General features: G+C 44.5%; 1 protein-coding gene across 4 annotated transcripts in view; it reads right to left on the bottom strand.

Annotated features, from left to right (window-relative positions):
- The window catches only part of FBXO25 (F-box protein 25), a 28,057-nt gene extending 8,760 nt beyond the window's left edge, over window positions 1-19,297 (bottom strand). For 3 of the 4 annotated variants that reach the window (XM_068974006.1, XM_068973976.1, XM_068973995.1), the window contains exons 1-6: window positions 19,209-19,297; window positions 8,762-8,902; window positions 6,193-6,296; window positions 5,052-5,101; window positions 2,149-2,241; window positions 384-477 (exon numbers count right to left, since the gene is read on the bottom strand). In XM_068974006.1, coding sequence (XP_068830107.1) covers window positions 384-477; window positions 2,149-2,241; window positions 5,052-5,101; window positions 6,193-6,296; window positions 8,762-8,895 — 475 coding nt within the window. In that variant the 5' untranslated portion in view covers window positions 8,896-8,902; window positions 19,209-19,297. Of the gene's footprint in view, window positions 1-383; window positions 478-2,148; window positions 2,242-5,051; window positions 5,102-6,192; window positions 6,297-8,761; window positions 8,903-18,822; window positions 18,904-19,208 lie in introns of those variants that run through there. The other variant, XM_068973985.1, reaches the window with a different exon arrangement.
- Between the last annotated feature and the right edge of the window lie 1,150 nt (window positions 19,298-20,447).

Genomic DNA, 20,447 nt, shown 5'->3' with positions numbered 1-20,447 from the left:
CATGACTAGTTACCCATGAAGGAGTACGCGTCCGTTTAAAACTCAGGGATTACTTTCTCAGGGACTTCCCTGCCAGCCCAGTGGCTAAGACTGCACTTCCACTGCAGGAAGCATGGGCTCAATCCCTGGTGGGGGAACTAAGATCCCACATGCCTCAAGGTGTGCCCCCCAACCTGTCTTTCTCATTACAATATATTCTTCTGTGTCCAAAACCATCTTTTAAAGACCACCACCAAGAACATCAAGTACCAAGCAGCCAACCTGAGCCCATCACATTACCTGACACCATCAATACTGGGGGTAAATCAAAGAAAAATCCAATCTCCTTGTACTAAGTTTCTAACTAAGACTGAGATCAGTAAAAACTCCAGTGCTCGCCTTACCCTTCTGAACGATCTTATCCAGGATGTTGAAGTAGTTCTTCTGGGCCACACCACTCAGCGAGGTCAGCTGGGACTTTGCAATCAGCTGCAACAGCTTGGCGGGGGGAGGTGGTCACAGGTGAGCATCACCTCTGAAGGGAAGCCCACCTCCCCACCCCAGTAACCCGAGAAGAAAGCAAAGGGTGCAGGTAGGGCTGCTGCTCACCCTCCGCCGTCCAGTCCCGGCTGGTGTCCCGGCCACCCCTGCTGCACTCTGTTCCCCCTCTGACCGCCCCAGCCTCACATGAGCCAGCCCTTCCCTGATGGCCCCCCAGCACATCTGTCCCTCTGTCTGTCCCTCCAGCTTCCTTGCCAGTGCTGCCCTCCCACTGCTCTTGCACGTCCATTTAGCCCCGATGTCCACCTGCCTCCCAGGCCCCCCCTCTGTCAGAGGCTGGCTGTTCTCAGCACACAGAAACTGTTGCATCCCTCCTCGGCTCTGTGGGAGGAGAGGTCCTGGTGGCCGGCAGGGAGGCCAGCGGGGAGGACCCGGGGGGACGCGGCGTCAGGGCTAGCTTCTCAGTCACAGAGCTGCCCCTCCCCTCTGCACATCAGGGACACCGGTCATCACAAACACCGCTCATCTGTAGGAGTCTCCAGTGACCCACGCCCAGCTCTGTGCACCGGATCAGGAGCCCCGGGTCAGCCCATCCCGCCGCCTCACATCCTGTGGCTGCTGTGCCCACGCAGCCCTCACTGTGGCCACGCCTGTCTGCGGTGCTGGGCAGATCAGCACCTGCACACACCCGTTCACTGTGGCCCGTACTGCTCCTGAGCAATCTGAGCCCCTCTGGGTGAGCCGCAAACACACTCCAGAACCCAGATCACATCTGCTCCTGTGTCTCTAAAAAGGGGTTCTTCATCCCTCCTCTCCAGCCCTCCCTGCTGCCTCTGTCAGTTGCAGAGGGAGCAGAGAAAGGGCCAACTCACACACACTTACACACTCTCGCACACGCTCACACTACTGTGTTGACTGTGGAGGCCAAAATGACAAACATGACAATCACAAGATAATTGCTGGGGAGGATCATGCCGCTAATTCTAGTGTGTCTATACACATGTGTCCTGTGCCGCAGTGATTACAGAAACCACACCCCAGGCCCGGCTGGAGGTCACGTAACCAGCCAGCGCTCTGTCCTTACAGGAGCATTCCTACAGGCCAAGTACGTACCACAGCCTCGTGGCACTATTAAAAATCCCAATTAACAGTTTCATGACTCATCACTTAAACTCTTGGCCTAGGACAGTCAGGTGAGTAAACTTGCTAGGCAAATAAAAACAATAAATGCAATATATAGTGAGACCCCTTATTTTCTGAATTCAGGAAAAGGTAAAAAAATTCTTCTAAAAATGTATCATTAACACAATAAGGCTTCTATGCAGCTCTGTTCTGTATCAGTTCTCTTCTCTCCACTACCTTGCTCCCCTCTATCGAGCAGGGCTCACTCTGGGAAAAACACAAAGTAGAAAATGCATATGAAACCACCGGGCAAGAAACCCTGAGAGAAACTCCCGCTTCTCTTCCTGTCTCCAACGTGACACGTGAGGTGGGCTGGAGGGAGCTTCAATCCTTCTCCTCCTGACCCCCACCCCCATCCCATGGTTTTCCACCAGGAACAACCACAGCTTTTCGCAGCTGCCAAAAGCATCTTAACCATGTGACATGATAATCTTTAGGGCGCAACCACTCCACGTGTCCTCCGGTGGCTCTGAAATGAATACTCACCCTGACCACGTAATTGAACCTTCGGATGTCCTGGATCGCACTGGAGAAGTCTAAGCGATTAAAAGCTTCTCCCAAAGTACAGTAGCCGTGTCTCTGGAAAAACAGACACAAGTTACATCAAATCAGCCAACCAGCCAAAATGAATGGACAGCTAACGGGAATTAGTCTGTGAAACTTTTTTTTTTTAATTTTTGCAAAGGATATTCATTTTTATTATGATTTATTCCATATTTAGATTTAATGTTAGAGTAAAATTAAAGCCATTCTAAGTCTTTCATTTATGTATAATCAATTATGTATATGCATTGACACTCTACACCACTGTAGATATAAAGATAAATACTGATTCAGTCCAGTTCAGTTCAGTTGCTCAGTCGTGTCCGACTCTTCGCGACCACATGAATCGCAGCACGCCAGGCCTCCCTGTCCATCACCAACTCCCGGAGTTCACTCAGACTCACGTCCACAGAGTCTATGATGCCATCCAGCCATCTCATCCTCAGTCGCCCCCTTCTCCTCCTGCCCCCAATCCCTCCCAGCATCACAGTCTTTTCCAATGAGTCAACTCTTTGCATGAGGTGGCCAAAGTACTGGAGTTTCAGCTTTAGCATCATTCCTTCCAAAGAAATCCCAGGGCTGATCTCCTTCAGAATGGACTGGTTGGATCTCCTTGCAGTCCAAGGGACTCTCAAGAGTCTTCTCCAACACCACAGTTCAAAAGCATCAATTCTTTGACACTCAGCCTTCCTCACAGTCCAATTCTCACATCCATACATGACTACTGGAAAAACCATAGCCTTGACTAGACGGACCTTAGTCGGCAAAGTAATGTCTCTGCTTTATACTTGTCAATTTCTTTTGTTGACATGCACCTGGGGAGGCCCAAATTAAGCCTAAAATAACAAAATAACCAGATGTATTCTAGGCTGTGCAACTACAAACACATAAATCATGCTTGGCCACTATAAAAAGGCCTCTTCTATGAACACACGTTGCCATTCAATTCCTCTGCAGGCAGTCCTGTGTCCGTCCAGCCACTCAGGATCCAGGCTGAGACGCACCTGAGTGGGGCAGGAGGTCTGAATACCAGTGTTTAGGTGGGAAGGGCTGGAGGCAATGGGACGTGACAATGGGCAGTGTTCAGGCTGGGAACAGGGGGCCGAGCACCTCAAAACCCAAGCATGTGGTAATAAGGCTCACGGGTTCAAGAGTCAAAGACCACGAAGGAAATGTGACTCTTTTTTCATTACCAGAAACACTGCTATTTCAGATGTTTTTCCTTAATGATATGCCCCAGGTTCTATATTAAGTGCTGCACAGATTTGAACCCTAGGTTTCAGAAGACACTTTAAACTCTATTTCTGTTTTTGAACACTTAGAACACAGAGAGGTTTTCAGTTCAGCATTGTGAGGATAAAGCATAGGAATAATCACAGAAAACACAAGGAGTCAGACATGCCTCGCGTTTCAAACAGAGACAGGAGCGGCCCCAGCAAGGCGGGCGGCACAGGGGACACCTTGTCTCTGACACAAGACACACCCCCAAACCGCAGCAGCCTCGCAGTGCACAGAAGTCAGCAAGACACACTCACTGTAAATGCTCACACCACTAGCTGCAGAATGTTTCCCTGGGAGCTGCGGAGGGAGCGTCGATCATAACATGAAACCCATCACAGCGGTAACGCTTCTCTTTCTCAGTGAACAGCATCCAGACACTGGTGCGGCAGACTCCTTCCGGGCAGCCAACCATCTCACAACAGGGCTGGGAGTCGCACATGTGCACCACACGAGCAGCAGACACTTGGTGGACCCAGAGGAGAACCCCAAAGGTGCGATGCTACATGGCGGGGGCCCTCCCGACGCCTGCCTGGGCCCCTGCCCCGCAGACCCAGCACCATCCGAAGCCTCACAGCCCCTCCCCTGCTGCCTCGTGTGCACCAAAGCAGGACCTCTGCTCTGTCTCGGAGTCTTTCATGAGCTCATACAGGTTCTCCCAGCGGCACATCCATTTAACAACAGCAACTACTGCCAAACGGCTCAGATTAACTCCCTGTCTCAGGATCTAACCCTTAAGTTTCTAGGAAATGTGGCTGGCTTCAGAACAGCCACTACCAGCACTGCCAGAACACTTCACTCACGCTAACATAGTCTAAACACATGCTAAACGACTCCTCCCAAATCATTTCCCCCAATTGTCACAAAATAAGACAAAAGCAAAAGGGTCTTTCAGGTTACAGATGGAAGCAAGCTCCTCCAGATACCAAGCAGAGAAAAAGGAAACAGACAGCTGAGGTGAACAGACCAGACCTTCCGCCAAGAAAGGGGGATGGCAGGGCCTGAACTGCTCTTTGCAGATTCCAACTTAACTACCAACACCACCTTCACTACTCTACAAATAAACAAGGGTTTACAAGCTGTTCCCACCCTCCCAGAACACACAGGGGCCAAGACACAGCCCCACCAGCAAAAGCAGCTCACTGTGAACAGCTCAGGGAGGGTGGGGAGAAAATATCAAAGCACCTGTGGGCCCAAACTTGTTCTGAAACAGCCCTCAGATGAATCAGATCTGTACGGGGCACTGACATGCACCACTCACACCACACACACACACACACACACACACACAGAGGCACATACACCACACACACGCACACTCACCACACACACGCACACTCACCACACACACACACACTCACCACACACACACAGGCACATATAGCACACAGGCACACACACACACTCATGCACATGCAAAGACTGTCTGAAAGACCCTCAGAAAGCTTTCACCTGTCAGAATTTGGACACTGATTTGATATTGCAAAAGAAACAATTTACTTAATGTGACATCACACAACCAACAGAAACAATACAAAATATACTCTTATTTATAACAGAATACTTACTTCTCTTGTGCTTTCTTTATGGACATAGATCCAGTTTTCACGATAAAAACCTAGGATAAAAATTTGTTTTTAACTTCTGGTAACTCAGTACCAAATGAAGATTTTGAGGAGCTTCAAAACCTGCACATGTAACAACACTGCTGCCATGTGGACAGGAGACCCCCTGACTCGGCCACGTGCTTTGCTTCCCAACATCAGTTTATAAAGTGTTGAAAAGTCTTTGCGTGAAAGAGGTCATGGCACCGCCACGTCTTGGTGACTTAGAAGAAAACAGTGTCACCAGTGACTTCTGCCATCTCCAAACATAAATGGCTATAAATGTGCATTTTGTATATACCCTAATAAAAATTCTCTTCCTCTTTCATTGTCCCTATATGGTATTCCATTTAAATACACTTTCCACAGAACTCCTGTCCCAGAGCTTCAAGGATCGAGACTACACTGTCCATGGGATCCTCCAGGGGGCGCACGACTGATCACACTAACAGGCCCTCAATGACTCAGGGCTGAGCACATGCACAGGCGCCCTCTCAAAGCTGCCCCATCTGCAGGCCCTCACCCACCCTGCCTACAGGCTCCAGCTCTGACCACGACTATTTCCTGCTCTGAACCAGCAGTGTCTCCTGCACCAAAGCAGTGTCAAGGCCTCTAAAGGTCAGTTTCACCACTTGGGAGTGAACAGACCTGAATTCAGGACCGCTACTGTGACTCAGTGGTAAAAAACCCACCTGCAATGCAGGAGACACATTCAGGGTTCAATCCCTGGGTTGGGAAGATCCCCTGCAGGAGGAAACGGCAACCTGCTCCAGTATTATTGCCTGGAGAATTCCATGGGCGGAAGAGCCTGGGCAGGCTCGCAAGGAGTAGGGAATAGCAACTAAATACACATAATTCAACATTCAAACAGGCTGTTCTGTGGGTTTTCCTGTCTTTTATTTCTTGCTGTAAATCTTACTGATGACTTAGTCAAGCAAACGGCAGAGCTGCAAGACTCTGACCACCAAGTCTGACCTCTGGACACACTATTGCTTATGTAACTGGATCAGCATTTCTGCCCTAGAAAAGCACTGTCAACACAATCCAATTTATCAAAATAGTCAACAAGCAAACATCATGAGATTATTAATGAAAATGATCTTACATTGAGTATTTGTGTCATTTCTAAAATGGTCCTTTTTCCTTTTTTTGGATGCATATTCATGCTCTTCATTACTGAATATTTCTTCATCTTCACTATTTAAGATACTGAAACAAAGATACATTAAAATATTTTTACAAGGATTTCTTCATTTGGATTTTCTTTTGTAAAATAAATAAATAAATTTTTGTTTATTTGGACAACAAATACTTTTACAATTCAGGAGCCCAAAATAAAAATCATGTTAAAATCTAAAGGCAATCACTTAATTTTCAAAGTAAGAAATCACACGTTTGAAATTACAAGGCTAATATCTAAGTTTTTTGTTTGTTCTGAGAAATCTGAGGTTTATCCTGGTTCTTATCAGAAAGTTGTATCAGGAAGTAATGTACACGTTTTAGAATCTCCTAAGGATTTTGACATGCTCAACCAAGGTCATTGCAGACTTTAAAACTTATATTTATAATCTATACACTGGAAAAAAGTACCTGATACTAATGATCTGCTGTCTCTCTGATCCAATGCTGAGGAAACACCCAACATTTCTGCTTGTCCCCACGTTTCCAAAGACTCAACTAGAACTATTACTGCACTGGCACGTATTCTTACGAAGCATCAATCAAATAATGCTGCCTATTAGGGCCTTTAACTGAAGCCAGATGAGGTAAAACATGTCTTTTATCCACTGAAATACATGTAACTTAAAGCTTTCCCATTTTTTTTCTTTTGGATGAAACAAGATAATAAAATCATAAGGTGATAACTAAACAATTTGAAAAAACTTTCTTTAGAAAAAATAAAATAAAACTTCCTTGTAGTTAAAAACAAAAAAAGACTAGGCAAAACGCAGCCCACCCCCTTCAAAAGTGAAGATGTATGCAATGTTTGCTCTCAGCACACTGACCCTGGACAACTTTCCAGCTGGTGGTAAAGAGGGGCTTCCTGGAGATTCTGGCCAGCAGAGGTCCAAGCACCAATGCTCAAAACCAAGGAGGTCACACCGCTGGCTTCCTCGCCACCACTCTCTGACAAGAAAATTGTACACAGGCGCCATCCACTAACCCGAATTTACTTTTAATAAAAACAGCTAAATTTGCCAAATGAATGCATTCATCACTGTCAGAACAGACTTAACACTGGCAACAACTGTAAATCATCAAGACAGGCAAAAGAGCACTTACGCAAAACAACCAACTTAACATTCAGTGACAGGTGCTAAGTAACACCAATTCATAGAAATTGGATGATCCTGTCTGTATCTCATACCTAGTCACACACTAGTTTGCTGTCACTGATTCAAGCATTAAAGGCAGAAGCTCTCAAATCTGAACAGCTTTGCTAATGACAATCACAAAGGCATCCAGGAGGAGCGGAACCACACTGCTCCCCAGAAAGACATCAGAGAAGTAGAACCCAGCACAGGGGATGAGGGAGCTGCCCGGCACCCCCCCACCCCACGCCCCGCCCCCAGAGAGGCAGGCTCAGACACACGTCTGCCTGCACGAGAGCAGTGAGGGGCACTGGGGAGACATGCCCACATGTGCTCTGCCAAACTCTGCCCTGGACAGGCCAGGCCGCCAGACTGCCCCTCATCTGAAGGGAGGGAACGGTCCGGGACAAACGTCCAGGAGAAAGCACAGACACCTGTGCGCTTAAGCTGTCTGGCTCATGCTGTCCGTTCAAAATACACAGTTGAGAATTAGGTCAATGTGAGATAAAAATACGCAGTATGATCCACGGCAAGACCCATGACTCGGAGGAAGAGGTCCACAGACCTCCCACTCCCCAAATGCTGCAGGACACTTGTGACACGGACAGTGAGTGACACGCCACGGCCTGCCAGCCTGCTCCTGCGTCTGCAATCACCCACTTCCATCTGGGAAGGAGCACGGCCCCCAGCGCCCCCTGCCACTCACACACCAGCTCGTGAGGTGGGGACAGGCATCTCCCGCCTCCCTTCTCTGACCAGGAGGAAGGCAGCCCTGGGGTGAAGCTGCACCCTGAACCACACAGGGACCCGCAGAGCAACAAGACACATCACTTCAGTCCCGAGCAAAGCCACAGCACCATTCAGGCCTCCAAGAGAAACCTCTCCCGTCTGGCGCAAGCCATTGTCATGGGCCTCGGACGTAGGCCACCAGCACTGCGTCTTTGCATTTCTTCTCCTTCCTCAGCTATGCGTGCATGTTTAATCGCTTCAGTCGTGTCCGATTGTTTGTGACCCCATGGACGGTAGCCTGCCAGCCTCCTCTGTCCGTGAGGTTTTCCAGGCAAGAATACTGGAGTGGGTCGCCATTCCCTTCCCCATCCTCAGCTATAATTGGAAGTTAATAATAACACCACCTATCTCTCAGAAAGCTGTAAGGAGTAAATGCTTTAAATAAAAAGAAGATAGCAGCATCTGTGTGTGGGCAGCAGGCACTCCACCAGGCTGAGATTCTGGCTAATAACCTGTCTCCCCCACCAGCCTGTCTGGGGCCGATTCTCAGCCAACTGGTAAGTGCCGGGGCTTCAGCAGACGCAACATCAATGTTGGACGGGACACGCCGTGACTCTGCTGAGCTAGACTCACATGCCGGGGCCAATGTCACACTGGCTGTTCTCTCCCTCCAGTTCCTGGCTCCACGCATCACATCTTTTCCAGCCGTCTTCAGTTTTCATCCAACTCCATCCTGGAGATCTCCAGTCCTGGCCCAAAAATGGCATAGTTCGCCTATAAAACATGGGTTACTTTATGTTAAAAATGTGTAACTGATATGGTTCTTTTCACTTAGAACATGTCTTCATTAATTTTAATGAATACAATCCTATTTAAATGTCTGTATGTGCCTTACATGCCGGCTACGCACAGATAAGACAGTGAAGATAACACAGTACCTCAGTTGTCCAACAGGGTCAGACAGATAAGGACTGGTGGGTTTACTAGCCCAATCCTGCATGTGTCATGAAAGGTGTCCCAGGGCTGACATCCCAGCTCACGCCTGAAGAACAAGCAGTCAGAGTGAGGAAGAAGGTGGGAAATGACACTAAACAGAAAATCCACTCAGAAGTTAGAAGCAAAGCCACGAGACACTGATGCTCAGCCCTGTACACAGTCGAGTCTGGTGAAGCTGACCACGTAAGGGGAGGAGCGGGCAGTGGCTGGTGTGAGAATGCAGAGGCCACCTCTGCAGACGACTCAAAGGAGCTGGACTGCACTCTGAGGACACAGAGTGGCCAAAAAAGGGACCTCTGCAGGGAGGCGACTCAACCAGATCTGAGCTTCACAAAGACCTCAGGCTACTCAGTCTCTCCGCCAGCACCTCACGTCTTCCCAGTAATAAGTGTCCTCTGAAATTACAGGACTGCTGCCCACCTTCCTCAAGAAAATACCATGTCTTGTTCAACTCTGTATCCCAATACCTGGAATGATTCCAGGCACACAGGGAGCTCACCGATCACTGAATGAATGGAAGAATGAATGAAACACAAGCAGATCCATCACTCAGAGGAGAGGGTGAGGCAAGAGAGTAAGGTAGGAAAACCATCAGCATCCAGACAGTATGACCACAGGAACCGCGTCTCAGACAGAGACCAAACAGAGCGGGGCAAGGAGAGAGTCAAGGCACAAGCGCTAAGACTCACTGGCATGTGAGGGACTGGCAGACGAAGATGAGCCAGGAAAGGACACCAAAAAGGAAGGGCCACAGATGCAGCGGAAGTGGGAAGGCAAGACAGGACGGATTCAAGAAAGAGACGATCAACAGAGAAGTGTGATAAGGAAGCCAGTACGGTAAGAACTTAACAGTATACACTGTATTCAGCTGTACAAAAAGGTACTTGATAATTCAACAGAAAGTTTCAATAGAGTAACTGTGTTATATTAACCTCATGTACAAAGTAAATCTGGGGTATTTCCCTAATATCACACATCATATCACAGAGTACACAGGAGATTAAAGTGTTTCAATACCGTCTCCCAAATATATTTAATATAACTCACAAAAAATGAGCTATTAAATAGGCATTTATACGGGCTTTAAAAAGACAAAACAATTTCAGGGAGAAATTATAAGCCTTCAACAATATTCCTGAGTTAACTGCAAGTGCCCAACGTGAAACGTATGAAGTAATTTTCCGCCATACCAAGAGGATCTCAAAACCTTGTTAAACTAATTAATAATCAGAACACATCTTTTTTTAGTCATATATTATTTAAATCCTTGCTTTAGAAAATAATTGAAAACAATTCCTTAAATCTCAACAGTACATAAATAAAGCTCGTATTACACTCTTGTTTCACAACTACAGATCACCCTGAAAAGCAAAAGCCGCCACCCCTGTCCAGTCAATCCAGATAAAACACAAACAAGAGAAAAATGTCTGTTAGGACCACTCTTACAATTGCCAAGTATCTTTCAATATCATATTTAAACTGCATTTTAGAAGAATCAAATGGCAACTGTACAGAATATTGCCAATAGGTCCAAGATACAATTGCTTCAATGACAAATATATAAACACAGACTAAATGTGTTGTTCCAATCCCAAAGAAAGGCAATGCTAAAGAATGCTCAAACTACTGAAAAACTGCACTCATCTCACATGCTATCAAAGAAACGTTCAAAATTCTCCAAGCCAGGCTTCAACAGTATGTGAACCATGAACTTCCAGATGTTCAAGCTGGAAAAGGCAGAGAAACCAGAGATCAAATTGCCAACATCCACTGGATCATTGAAAATACAAGAGACTTCCAGAAAAACATCTACTTCTGCTTTAATGACTATGCCAAAACCGTGACTGTGTGGATCACAACAAACTGTGGAAAATTCTGAAAGAGATGGGACTACAAGACCACCTGACCTGCCTCCTGAGAAATCTGTAAGCAGGTCAAGAAGCAACAGTTAGAACTGGACATGGAACAACAGATTGGTTTCAAATCAGGAAAGGAGTATGTCAAGGCTGTATATTGTCACCCTGCTTATTTAACTTATATGCAGAGTACATCAAGAGAAATGCTGGTCTGGATGAAGCACAAGCTAGCATCAAGATTGCCAGGAAAAATATCAATAACCTCAGATGTGCAGATGACACCACTCTTACAGCAGAAAGCAAAGAAGAACTAAAGAGCCTCTTGATGAAAGTGAAAGAGGAGTGAAAAAGTTGATTTAAAACTCAACATTCAGAAAACGAAGATCATAGCATCCGATCCCATCACTTCATGGCAAATAGGTGGGGAAACACTGGAAACAGTGGCAGACTTTATTTTTTTGAGCTCCAAAATCACTGCAGATGGTGATTACAGCCATGGAATTAAAAGACACTTGCTCCTTGGGAGAAAAGTTATGACCAACCTAGAAAGCTTATTAAAAAGCAGAAACATTACTTTGCCAATAAAGGTCTGTCTAGTCAAAGCTATGGTTTTTCCAGTGGTCATGTATGGATATGAGAGTTGGACTATAAAGAAAGCTGAGTGCCGAAGAACTGATGCTGTTGAACTGTGGTATTGGAGAAGACTCTTGAGAGTCCCTTGGATACCAGGGAGATCCAGCCAGTCCATCCTAAAGGAAATCAGTCCTGAATATTCACTGAATGCTGAAGCTGAAAGTCCAATACTTTGGCCACCTGATGTGAAGAGCTAACTCATTAGAAAAGACCCTGATGCTGGGAAAGATTGAAGGCAGGAAGAAAAGGGGATGACAGAGGATGAGATGGTTGGATGGCATCACCGACTCGATGGACATGAGTTTGAACAAGCTCAGGGAGTTGGTGATTGACAGAGAGGCCTGGTGTGCTGCAGTCCATGGGGTCGCAAAGAGTCGGACATGACTGAGAGACTGAACTGAACTGGTCATTACATTATGCATCCCTTCCCTAAAGGTATACCAGTATACTCCCTTGACGAAATGAAAAAAACAAATGAAAGCCCCCTCCACATACAATATATGTAAATACATTTAAACATAATTGCAGATGAAGGTAGTCAAAATGCACAAACTTACAGCTATAGAATAAACAGGTACTATGGATGTGGTGTACAACAAGCTAGTTAAAGCTGTACGTTATACATGAATGTTATAAAAACAGTGAATCTTGTGACTTCTCATCATGAGGAAAAATACTTTTTTTCCTATTTCTTTTCTGTTGTATCTATATGAGATAATAGATGTTCACTAAACCTACTGTGGTACTCATTTCGTGATGTATATAAACCGGATCATCATGCTCTACATATAAAATTTGGTTTAAAAAAGTGAAAAGAAAGCTACCATATGATTCTGCAATCCTAGTCCTGGGCATATATTTGGAGAAAAACATGATCTGAAAAAATACATGCACCCCAATGCTTGCTGCAGCAGTGCTGACAATAGCCAATACATGGAAGCAATGGACAGAGGCCTAATTAAAGATGTGGTACATATATACAACGGAATATCACTCAGCCCCTAGGAAGAATGAAATAATTCCATTTGCAGCAACATGGGTGGATGCAGAGATTGTCATACTGAGTGAAGTTAAGTCAGAGAAGAAGTATCGTATGACATCCCTGATGTGTGGAATCTAAAAAGAGATGATACACACAGTAAGACTCACAGACTTAGAAAACAAACTTACGGTTGGAGAGGGTGGGGGGAGGGTGAAGGGAAGACATAGTTTTGGAGTTCGGGATGGACATGTACACTCTGCTATATTTAAAATGGACAACTAACACGGACCTCCTGTACAGCACATGGAACTCTGCTCAATGTTATGCGCCAGCCCAGATGGGAAGGGGGGTTGGGAGAGAATGGATACATGTATACGTATGGCTCAGTTCACCTGATACTTTCACTGTTCACTGGATATTATCACAACATTGTGAATCAGCTATACCCCAATACAAAATAAAAACATTTAAAAACTTATATCAGTGCTATCAGTTCAGTTCAGTTGCTCAGTTGTGTCCGACTCTTTGTGACCCCATGGACTGCAGCACGCCAGGCTTTCTTGTCCATCACCAACTCCCAGAGCTTGTTCAAACTCATGTCCATCGAGTCAGTGATGCCATCCAACCATCTCATCCTCTGTTGTCCCCTTCTCTTCCTGCCTTCAGTCTTTCCCAGCATCAAGGTCTTTTCAAATGACTCAGTTCTTCTCATCAGGTAGCTAAAGTATTGGAGCTTCTGCTTCAGCAGCAGTCCTTCCAATGAATATTCAGGACTGATTTTCTTTACAACTGACTTTGCAGCCCAAGGGACTCTAAAGAGTCTTCTCCTACATCACAGTTCAAAAGCATCAATTTTTCAGCACTTAGCTTCCTTTATGGTCCAACTGTCATATCCATACATGACTAATGGAAAAATCATAGCTTTGACTATACGGACCTTTGTCAGCAAAGTAATATCTGCTTTTTATATGCTGTCTAGCTTGGCCATAGCTTTTCTTCCAAAGAGCAAGCATCTTTTAATATCATGGCTGCAGTCACCATCTGCAGTGATTTTGGAGCCCCCCAAAATAAAGTCTGTCACTGTTTCCATTGTTTCCCCATCTATTTGCCATGAAGTGATGGGACCAGATGCCATGATCTTCGTTTTCTGAATGTTGAGCTTTAAGTCAGCTTTTTCACTCTCCTCTTTCACTTTCATCAAGAGGCTCTTTAGTTCCTCTTCACTTTCTGCCATAAGGGTGGTGTCATCTGCATACCTGAGGTTCTTCTCCCAACAATCCTGATTCCAGCTTGTGCTTCCTCCAGCCCAGCGTTTCACATGATGTACTCGGCATATAAGTTAAATAAGCAGGGTGACAAAATACAGACTTGTCTCCTTTCCCAACTTGGAACCAGTCGATTGTTCCATGTCCAATCCTAACTGCTGCTTCTTGAGCTCCATACAGATTTCTCAGGAGGCAGGTCAGGTGCTCTGGTATTCCTATCTCTTGAAGAATTTTCCAGTTTGTTGTGATCCAAACAGTCAAGGCTTTGGCATAGTCAATAAAGCAGAACTAGACGTTTTTCTGGAATTCTCTTGCTTTTTCTATGATATAATGGATGTTGGCAATTTGATCTCTGGTTCATCTGCCTTTTCTAAATTCAGCTTGAACATCTAGAAGTTCTCGGTTCCTGGACTGTTGAAGCCTGGCTTGGAGAATTTTGACCATTACTTTGCTAGCGTGTGAGATGAATGCAATTGTGTGGTAGTTTGAACATTCTTTTGCCATTGCCTTTCTTTGGGATTGGAATGAAAACTGACCTTTTCCAGTCCTATGGCCACTGCCGAGTTTTCCAAATTTGCTAGCATATTGAGTGCAGCACTTTCATATGTCACTAATATATGTCACTAATATCTCAATAAAACTGGGAGGGGAGATGTTATGTAGAAAAATGTCCCTTGAAGAATTCTCTTTAACAGGAACAAACTGTAACAATTAAAAACAATTAAAATATCTAAAAGAGGCTTTGTTTAATATATGTTATTACACCAGGGGTGTAAGTGACTATAAATAATAATTGTGTGAATATTTATTATCATAAAAAGATATTCATAGTATATTAAGTGGAAGAAGATTTAGGAAAATATAGGTGATACTTCTGTGTATTTCTACATGTGAGCACAAGTTTATACATGTGTGCACAGAAAAAAGTCTAAAAGCAGATAAAACAAAATGTAAACAGTGAATACCTCTGCATGTTTGAATTTCAAGTGATTTCATGTTTGAATTTCAAGTACATTATTTTTTCTTGAGACATTTTTATTTTTAATATTTATTTTCTTAGGTGAACATGTATTAACCATGTGACAATTTTTATAGAACACAATTTGCTGATGTGAAAGACAGAAATGGTGACATTGTTAACCTATATTATTTGATTCCTGATGTAGTTGAAGAATTATCCCCAGTATTTGTTTCTTTTTTCTTTTATGATTTGTAAGCTCACAGGTTTAATAAATGTATTATTTTAGTTTTTTCCTTTCTTGTAAAATTTAGAAGTTTTTGTATAGTTAAATTAATAAACTTGGTTTCTCATTAAAATAAATTTTATATGTATACATGTACTCTTGTAATATGAATACTGAGTGAGTGAAGAGAGAATGATTAAAAGAAATTCTTAGTAAAAAGCAAACCATCTGGGAAACGCCCGAAGAAAAATGAGGACACGAGCTTAGCCTTGGAGCATGGTTAGACCTTAAGTGAATGGAGAGGAAAGAAAAAATACCAATCACAGAAACGATGGGTGAGAAAAATATGAAGACAGGAATACATGTGACATGATTGAGAATAAGCAGAACAGGCTGGCTAAAATAGAGAAATCTACAGCAAGGCTGGCAGGTATGTTGAAAAGGAGACTAGGAGAATGTTGAATACCAGAGATATTGGACTTTATTCTCTAAGTAATTAGAAGTTTTGAGCAATCTAGCAATGTGAGCAGTGCTATTTTGAGAATCATTTGCCAGTGTCTGAAAGATAAATTGAAAGGGAGAACAGAGGCAGAAAGAACAGCTACTTAAGCAGTAGAAACCTCTTGTCAACACCTCAGCTAACAAAGTATTTTAAGACTTTATGACACACATTGTACTTGCCTGTGCGGACACAATGCCCACTCACCACTTAACGCATTTACATTCGGGCCTCACAAGCAATCCCTATAACACTTACACCAAGTTTCTACTGTGAAGTTAAGAGTCATCTTGGGGTTTCCAGTAAGATAATTGATTCCTTTACAACTACCAAACCTTGACAGATAATCACAGTGACTTCAACAACTCTGTGAGAAACAAATTTGGCCTTAATTTTTCAGCTGCTAGGGAGTGAAATGCAGCTAAATGGGCCACGGAAATAATAATAGTACATTTTCAAGGGTTTTATTTTCAACACAGAGTAAAAGATGTGTTTCAAAACAAATGTGTGTATTCCATCCTATAAATGTGAATAATCTTCATACTTATGCTTTATACTTGCATATAACCTTTTTTAAAAAACTGATGTAGAGTTGATTTACAATGTTGTGTTAGCTGCAGGTGTATAGCTAAGTAATTCAGTCATATACATATTTTTCATATTCTTTTCCATCATAGATTATTACAATATATAACCTTATATAATACTCAAAATGTAATCTTTATGCTTTAGTTCACAAACTAAAGCAGAGATCTGGAAGCACAGTGATCACAAACAGTAAACCACTCCGCCTCCCCAAAAAAAAGCCATCAGGGAAAAGAAAAAAAGAGAAAAAAACATGACTTGCAATATGAAAGACTTGGCTCTCAAATTTTCAAAAATGTTCCCAGTGTGAGACATCTAACAAATCTGCATACTGAAAAACAGTATTGCTAAACTTTTGGAATGATGACAACCCATCATCTTGTATGGAAATATATCTACCTGTTCTACTAAAAGATCTGAACTGCAAGCATTTTACAGGTTTACTTAAAATTACCTTTTTTAAAATAATTTCCAAATACAAAAATAAAAACTAGAAATTATTCCTGAAAAGTATTAAATGTGTAAGAGTAACAACTCAAAGTGTGCCTACTCTTGTGAAATAGCTGGTACAATCTGCAATATTATGCACATTTTACCAACTAACGTCAGAGAGCATATGGGGCTATCCATTGTAAACCTTCCCTTGATGTCTGTTCTATACAGCAGGACATGGAGGTGAAGCACTGCAACAGAACAAGACTTCATGAACTTCATTTACCAGCTCAAACTCCTGCACAAGCGAATCAGAAGTAATCCAAAAATGTCTTTCCTTCAAAAAGTTAACTTTCTGTTAACTAATGATAACAGCAGCAAACATTTACTAGATCTCAGTATGGGGTAGGCATTACTCTAGACAATTTACCTCTACTATCTCATTTAGTCCTTACCCTACCCTACAAGGCAGGAAATGTTACAATCTCCTTTTAAGAGTTTAAATCTGTATTTTACAGCTGAAGGAACTGAGGCACCAAGGTTGGTGGAGCTGGGATTTACAGTCATGGAATCTCAGTCTATGATCCATCCCTAGCACAACACTGTTATGACAGCAATTCCTGGATACCACCATCCATCTCTATCACAACACTTTTATAACAGCAATTCCAGGACACTATATAAAAACAGATGTCATAAAACTGCAGGGTTTTTTTCCCTTATATTTTTTGGCTTATATGTCATACATCAGATATGATCTAAAGTAATGCCATAAACTTATAGCAGAAAGCAAAGAAGAACTAAAGAGCCTCTTGATGAAAGTGAAAGAGGAGAGTGAAAAAGTTGACTTAAACCTTAACATTCAGAAAACTAAGATCATGGCATCCAGTCCCATCACTTCATGGCAAATTGATGGGGAAACACTGGCTGACCTTATTTTGGGGGGCTCCAAAATCACTGCAGATGGTGACTGCAGCCATGAAATTAAAAGACGCTTGCTCCTTGGAAAAAAAGTAATGACCAACCTAGAAATTTTATTAAAAAGCAGAGACATTACTTTGCCAACAAAAGTCTGTCTAGTCAAAGCTATGGTTTTTCCAGTAGTCATGTATGGATATGAGAGTTGGACTATAAAGAAAGCTGAGTGCCAAAGAATTGATGCTTTTGAACTGTGGTGTTGGAGAAGACTCTTGAGAGTCCCTTGGACAGCAAGGAGATCCAGCCAGTCCATTCTAAAGGAAATCAGTCCTGAATAGTCATTGGAAGGACTGATGCTAAAGCTGAAAGTCCAATACTTTGGCCACCTGATGCAAAGAACTGACTCATTAGAAAAGACCCTGATACTGAGAAAGACTGAAGACTGGAGAAGGGAACAACAGAGGATGAGGTGGCTGGATGGCATCAGTGACTCAGTGGACATGAGTTTGAGTAAACTTCGGGAGTTGATGGTGGACAGGGAGGCCTGGTGTGCTGCAGTCCATGGGGTCGCAGAGTTGGATACCACTGAGCAACTGAATTGAAAGTAATGGTTGATCTAAATGTAAAACACAAGACAACGAAAACATATGAAAGGAAACAGCTACTAAGTTTTAAAAGGCTACATATACCTTGCTTTTTTAAAGTCAGATGGAAAGGAAATGGAGTAACAGTACTTATCTCAATCACTAAACTGATTTTCAAAACAATAAAAACTATAACTGTAGAGCAAGAGCTATTGCTATATATACTAGGAACAAGCACAAGTTAGGACGAAAATAAAAGGCAGTTTCGTATTTAGACAAAAAGCTGGCAAAGAGAGTCTTCTCCAGTATTTATCTTTCATCATCAATTTTGAGAAGATAATTTCCATTGTTCTGAGGTAAGAATGACTGATTCTTCATTTGATAAGCATTTGCCTTCTTCTGTTGCTTTCTTTTCCTTACAAGACTTCCAAATAATGTTGACAGATAAAACATGAATATGGCTTCTAAGTGTGGAAGAATCTTATCCAGAGAGATCAAACAGGGGTGAATCGAGGGCTGGAAATCAGAAATGGGCTTTACCATAAGAAGGCCTGAGAGATAACCACAGATGCCATAAGGAAAAGGAAAAACAGTCCCGAAAGAGGGGAAGTGGAATAGGAAAGAAAAGAGAACGCGAGTTATTTCTGATTAGGGCTGTAAGGAAGGGTATGCAAGAGGCAGGGAAGGAAGGTTCCTCAGGACTCCTTTCAGATGAGTCTTAGCAGGCCAGGGCTGGGAGAATGGGCAAACCGGAGCTTACCGCGAAGAGAAGGATGCAAAATGCAGAGGCGTCAGCTCAAGAAAAACAAGGAAGGCAACCGCAGAGGGGCCGGAGCCGAGCCAGGGCAGACGACTGACGCCAGGAGGACGAATCTGGCCTGGGGAGGGCGGAGCCGGAGGGCGGACTCACAAGACGCCGGGCCGAGGGAAGGGGATGCTGGAGACGGCGGGCGGGGGCCGGGGGGCAAGGGGGCCGACCTGGAGGGGGCGGGAGGCGGCTAAGGACCGGGCGGGGTCGTGAAGGAAGCTGGACGGCGTGTCGCGGAGGATGGGCGCGGGGTTGAGGCCGGAAGGCTGCCTCGGTCCCCACCTGACGCGCGAACGCCTACAGTCCCCACCTGGCGCGCGCAGCATCGCACTCCTTACCTAGCGCGCCGACGATCCCGGCCCCACCTGGCGCTCAGAAGCCCACAGCCCGCACCTGACGGCGGAGCGTCAGGCTTTATTGCCGGAAGTTGCCCGCCGCCTACCCGGGAGCGCCACGGGAAAGCCCCGCCCCCGGCCGCGCTGATTGGCCGGCGCGGCTCCTCGAGGCCGTGTTGCTACCCTGATCTAGGAGAAGGCGATGCGCGCGTGCGCAGTGGGCGTTGCCTGCTCTAACAGACTGAGCTGCTGACTGCCAGTTCGCAGTGGGTGCGGCCCGGGCCGGAGGGTACCTCCGCTGCGGGGTCCTAGGTACCCTAAAGGTTGTGGTTACCTGGGTCCTGACTGCCGTGTGGACTGCAGAGCGGATCACCCCCACCTGCTCAACTTTCCAACCCAACCGCTGCCCGGTAACATCTGAAATTCATGATTGTAGCTTCACTTTACGACCAATTACCCTGTGCACCTAATTACCTTGTATATTGAGTTTAATATTAATATATTAAGATCGCACTGAATATTCACTGAAAGTTCTGATGCGAAGAGCTGATTCATTGGAAAAAAACCCTGATGCTGGGAAAGATTGAGGGCAGGAGGAGAAGGGGGCGACAGAGAAGGAGATGGTTGGATGGCATCAACTACTCAATGAACATGAGTTTGAACAAGCTCCTGGAGATAGTGAAGTAAGGGAAGCGTGGCATGCTACAGTCTATGGGGTTGCAAAGAGTCGGACAAGACTTAGCCACTGATCAAGGACAACTACTGAGCTTAAGGCCCAAGTCATTTGTGTCTATAAACAGTTTAGAGTACTGCTCATTTTTTGGAGGTGGAAGTGTCAGCCTGTGGGGTTTTCCCAGTGAGAAGACAAGAATGTGGGGTACTGGGGGCAGGGGAGAAGCAGGGCCCTGGGTGTGACCAGTCTCCCCCATCTATGGAGCAGGACCGGAGGCAGGAGGCTGGGGATTGACTGAGGCCAGAACCTCTCTCTGCTTCGCTTTCTCCACAAGTAAAATGGAGTCAGTAGAGGCACTTACCTCACGGATCTTGATAAGAATTGAGTTAACATGCTCAAAACATTCAGGACAGTGCCTAGTGTACAGTAAGCAGTATGGTACATGCTCCTTGTGGCCGTGTTTTCGTTTATCTTTGATAAATACTGAGGGTGGACTCTGCTGGGGCATATGTAGGCAGATAAACATATCTGCAAGTAGAGTTAGAGCCTTGCTACTCAAAGGTAATGTG

Source organism: Capricornis sumatraensis, chromosome 1, assembly GCF_032405125.1.
Source record: "Capricornis sumatraensis isolate serow.1 chromosome 1, serow.2, whole genome shotgun sequence".
NCBI lineage: Eukaryota > Metazoa > Chordata > Mammalia > Artiodactyla > Bovidae > Capricornis > Capricornis sumatraensis.
This window is presented reverse-complemented; position numbering and strand designations above follow the sequence as displayed.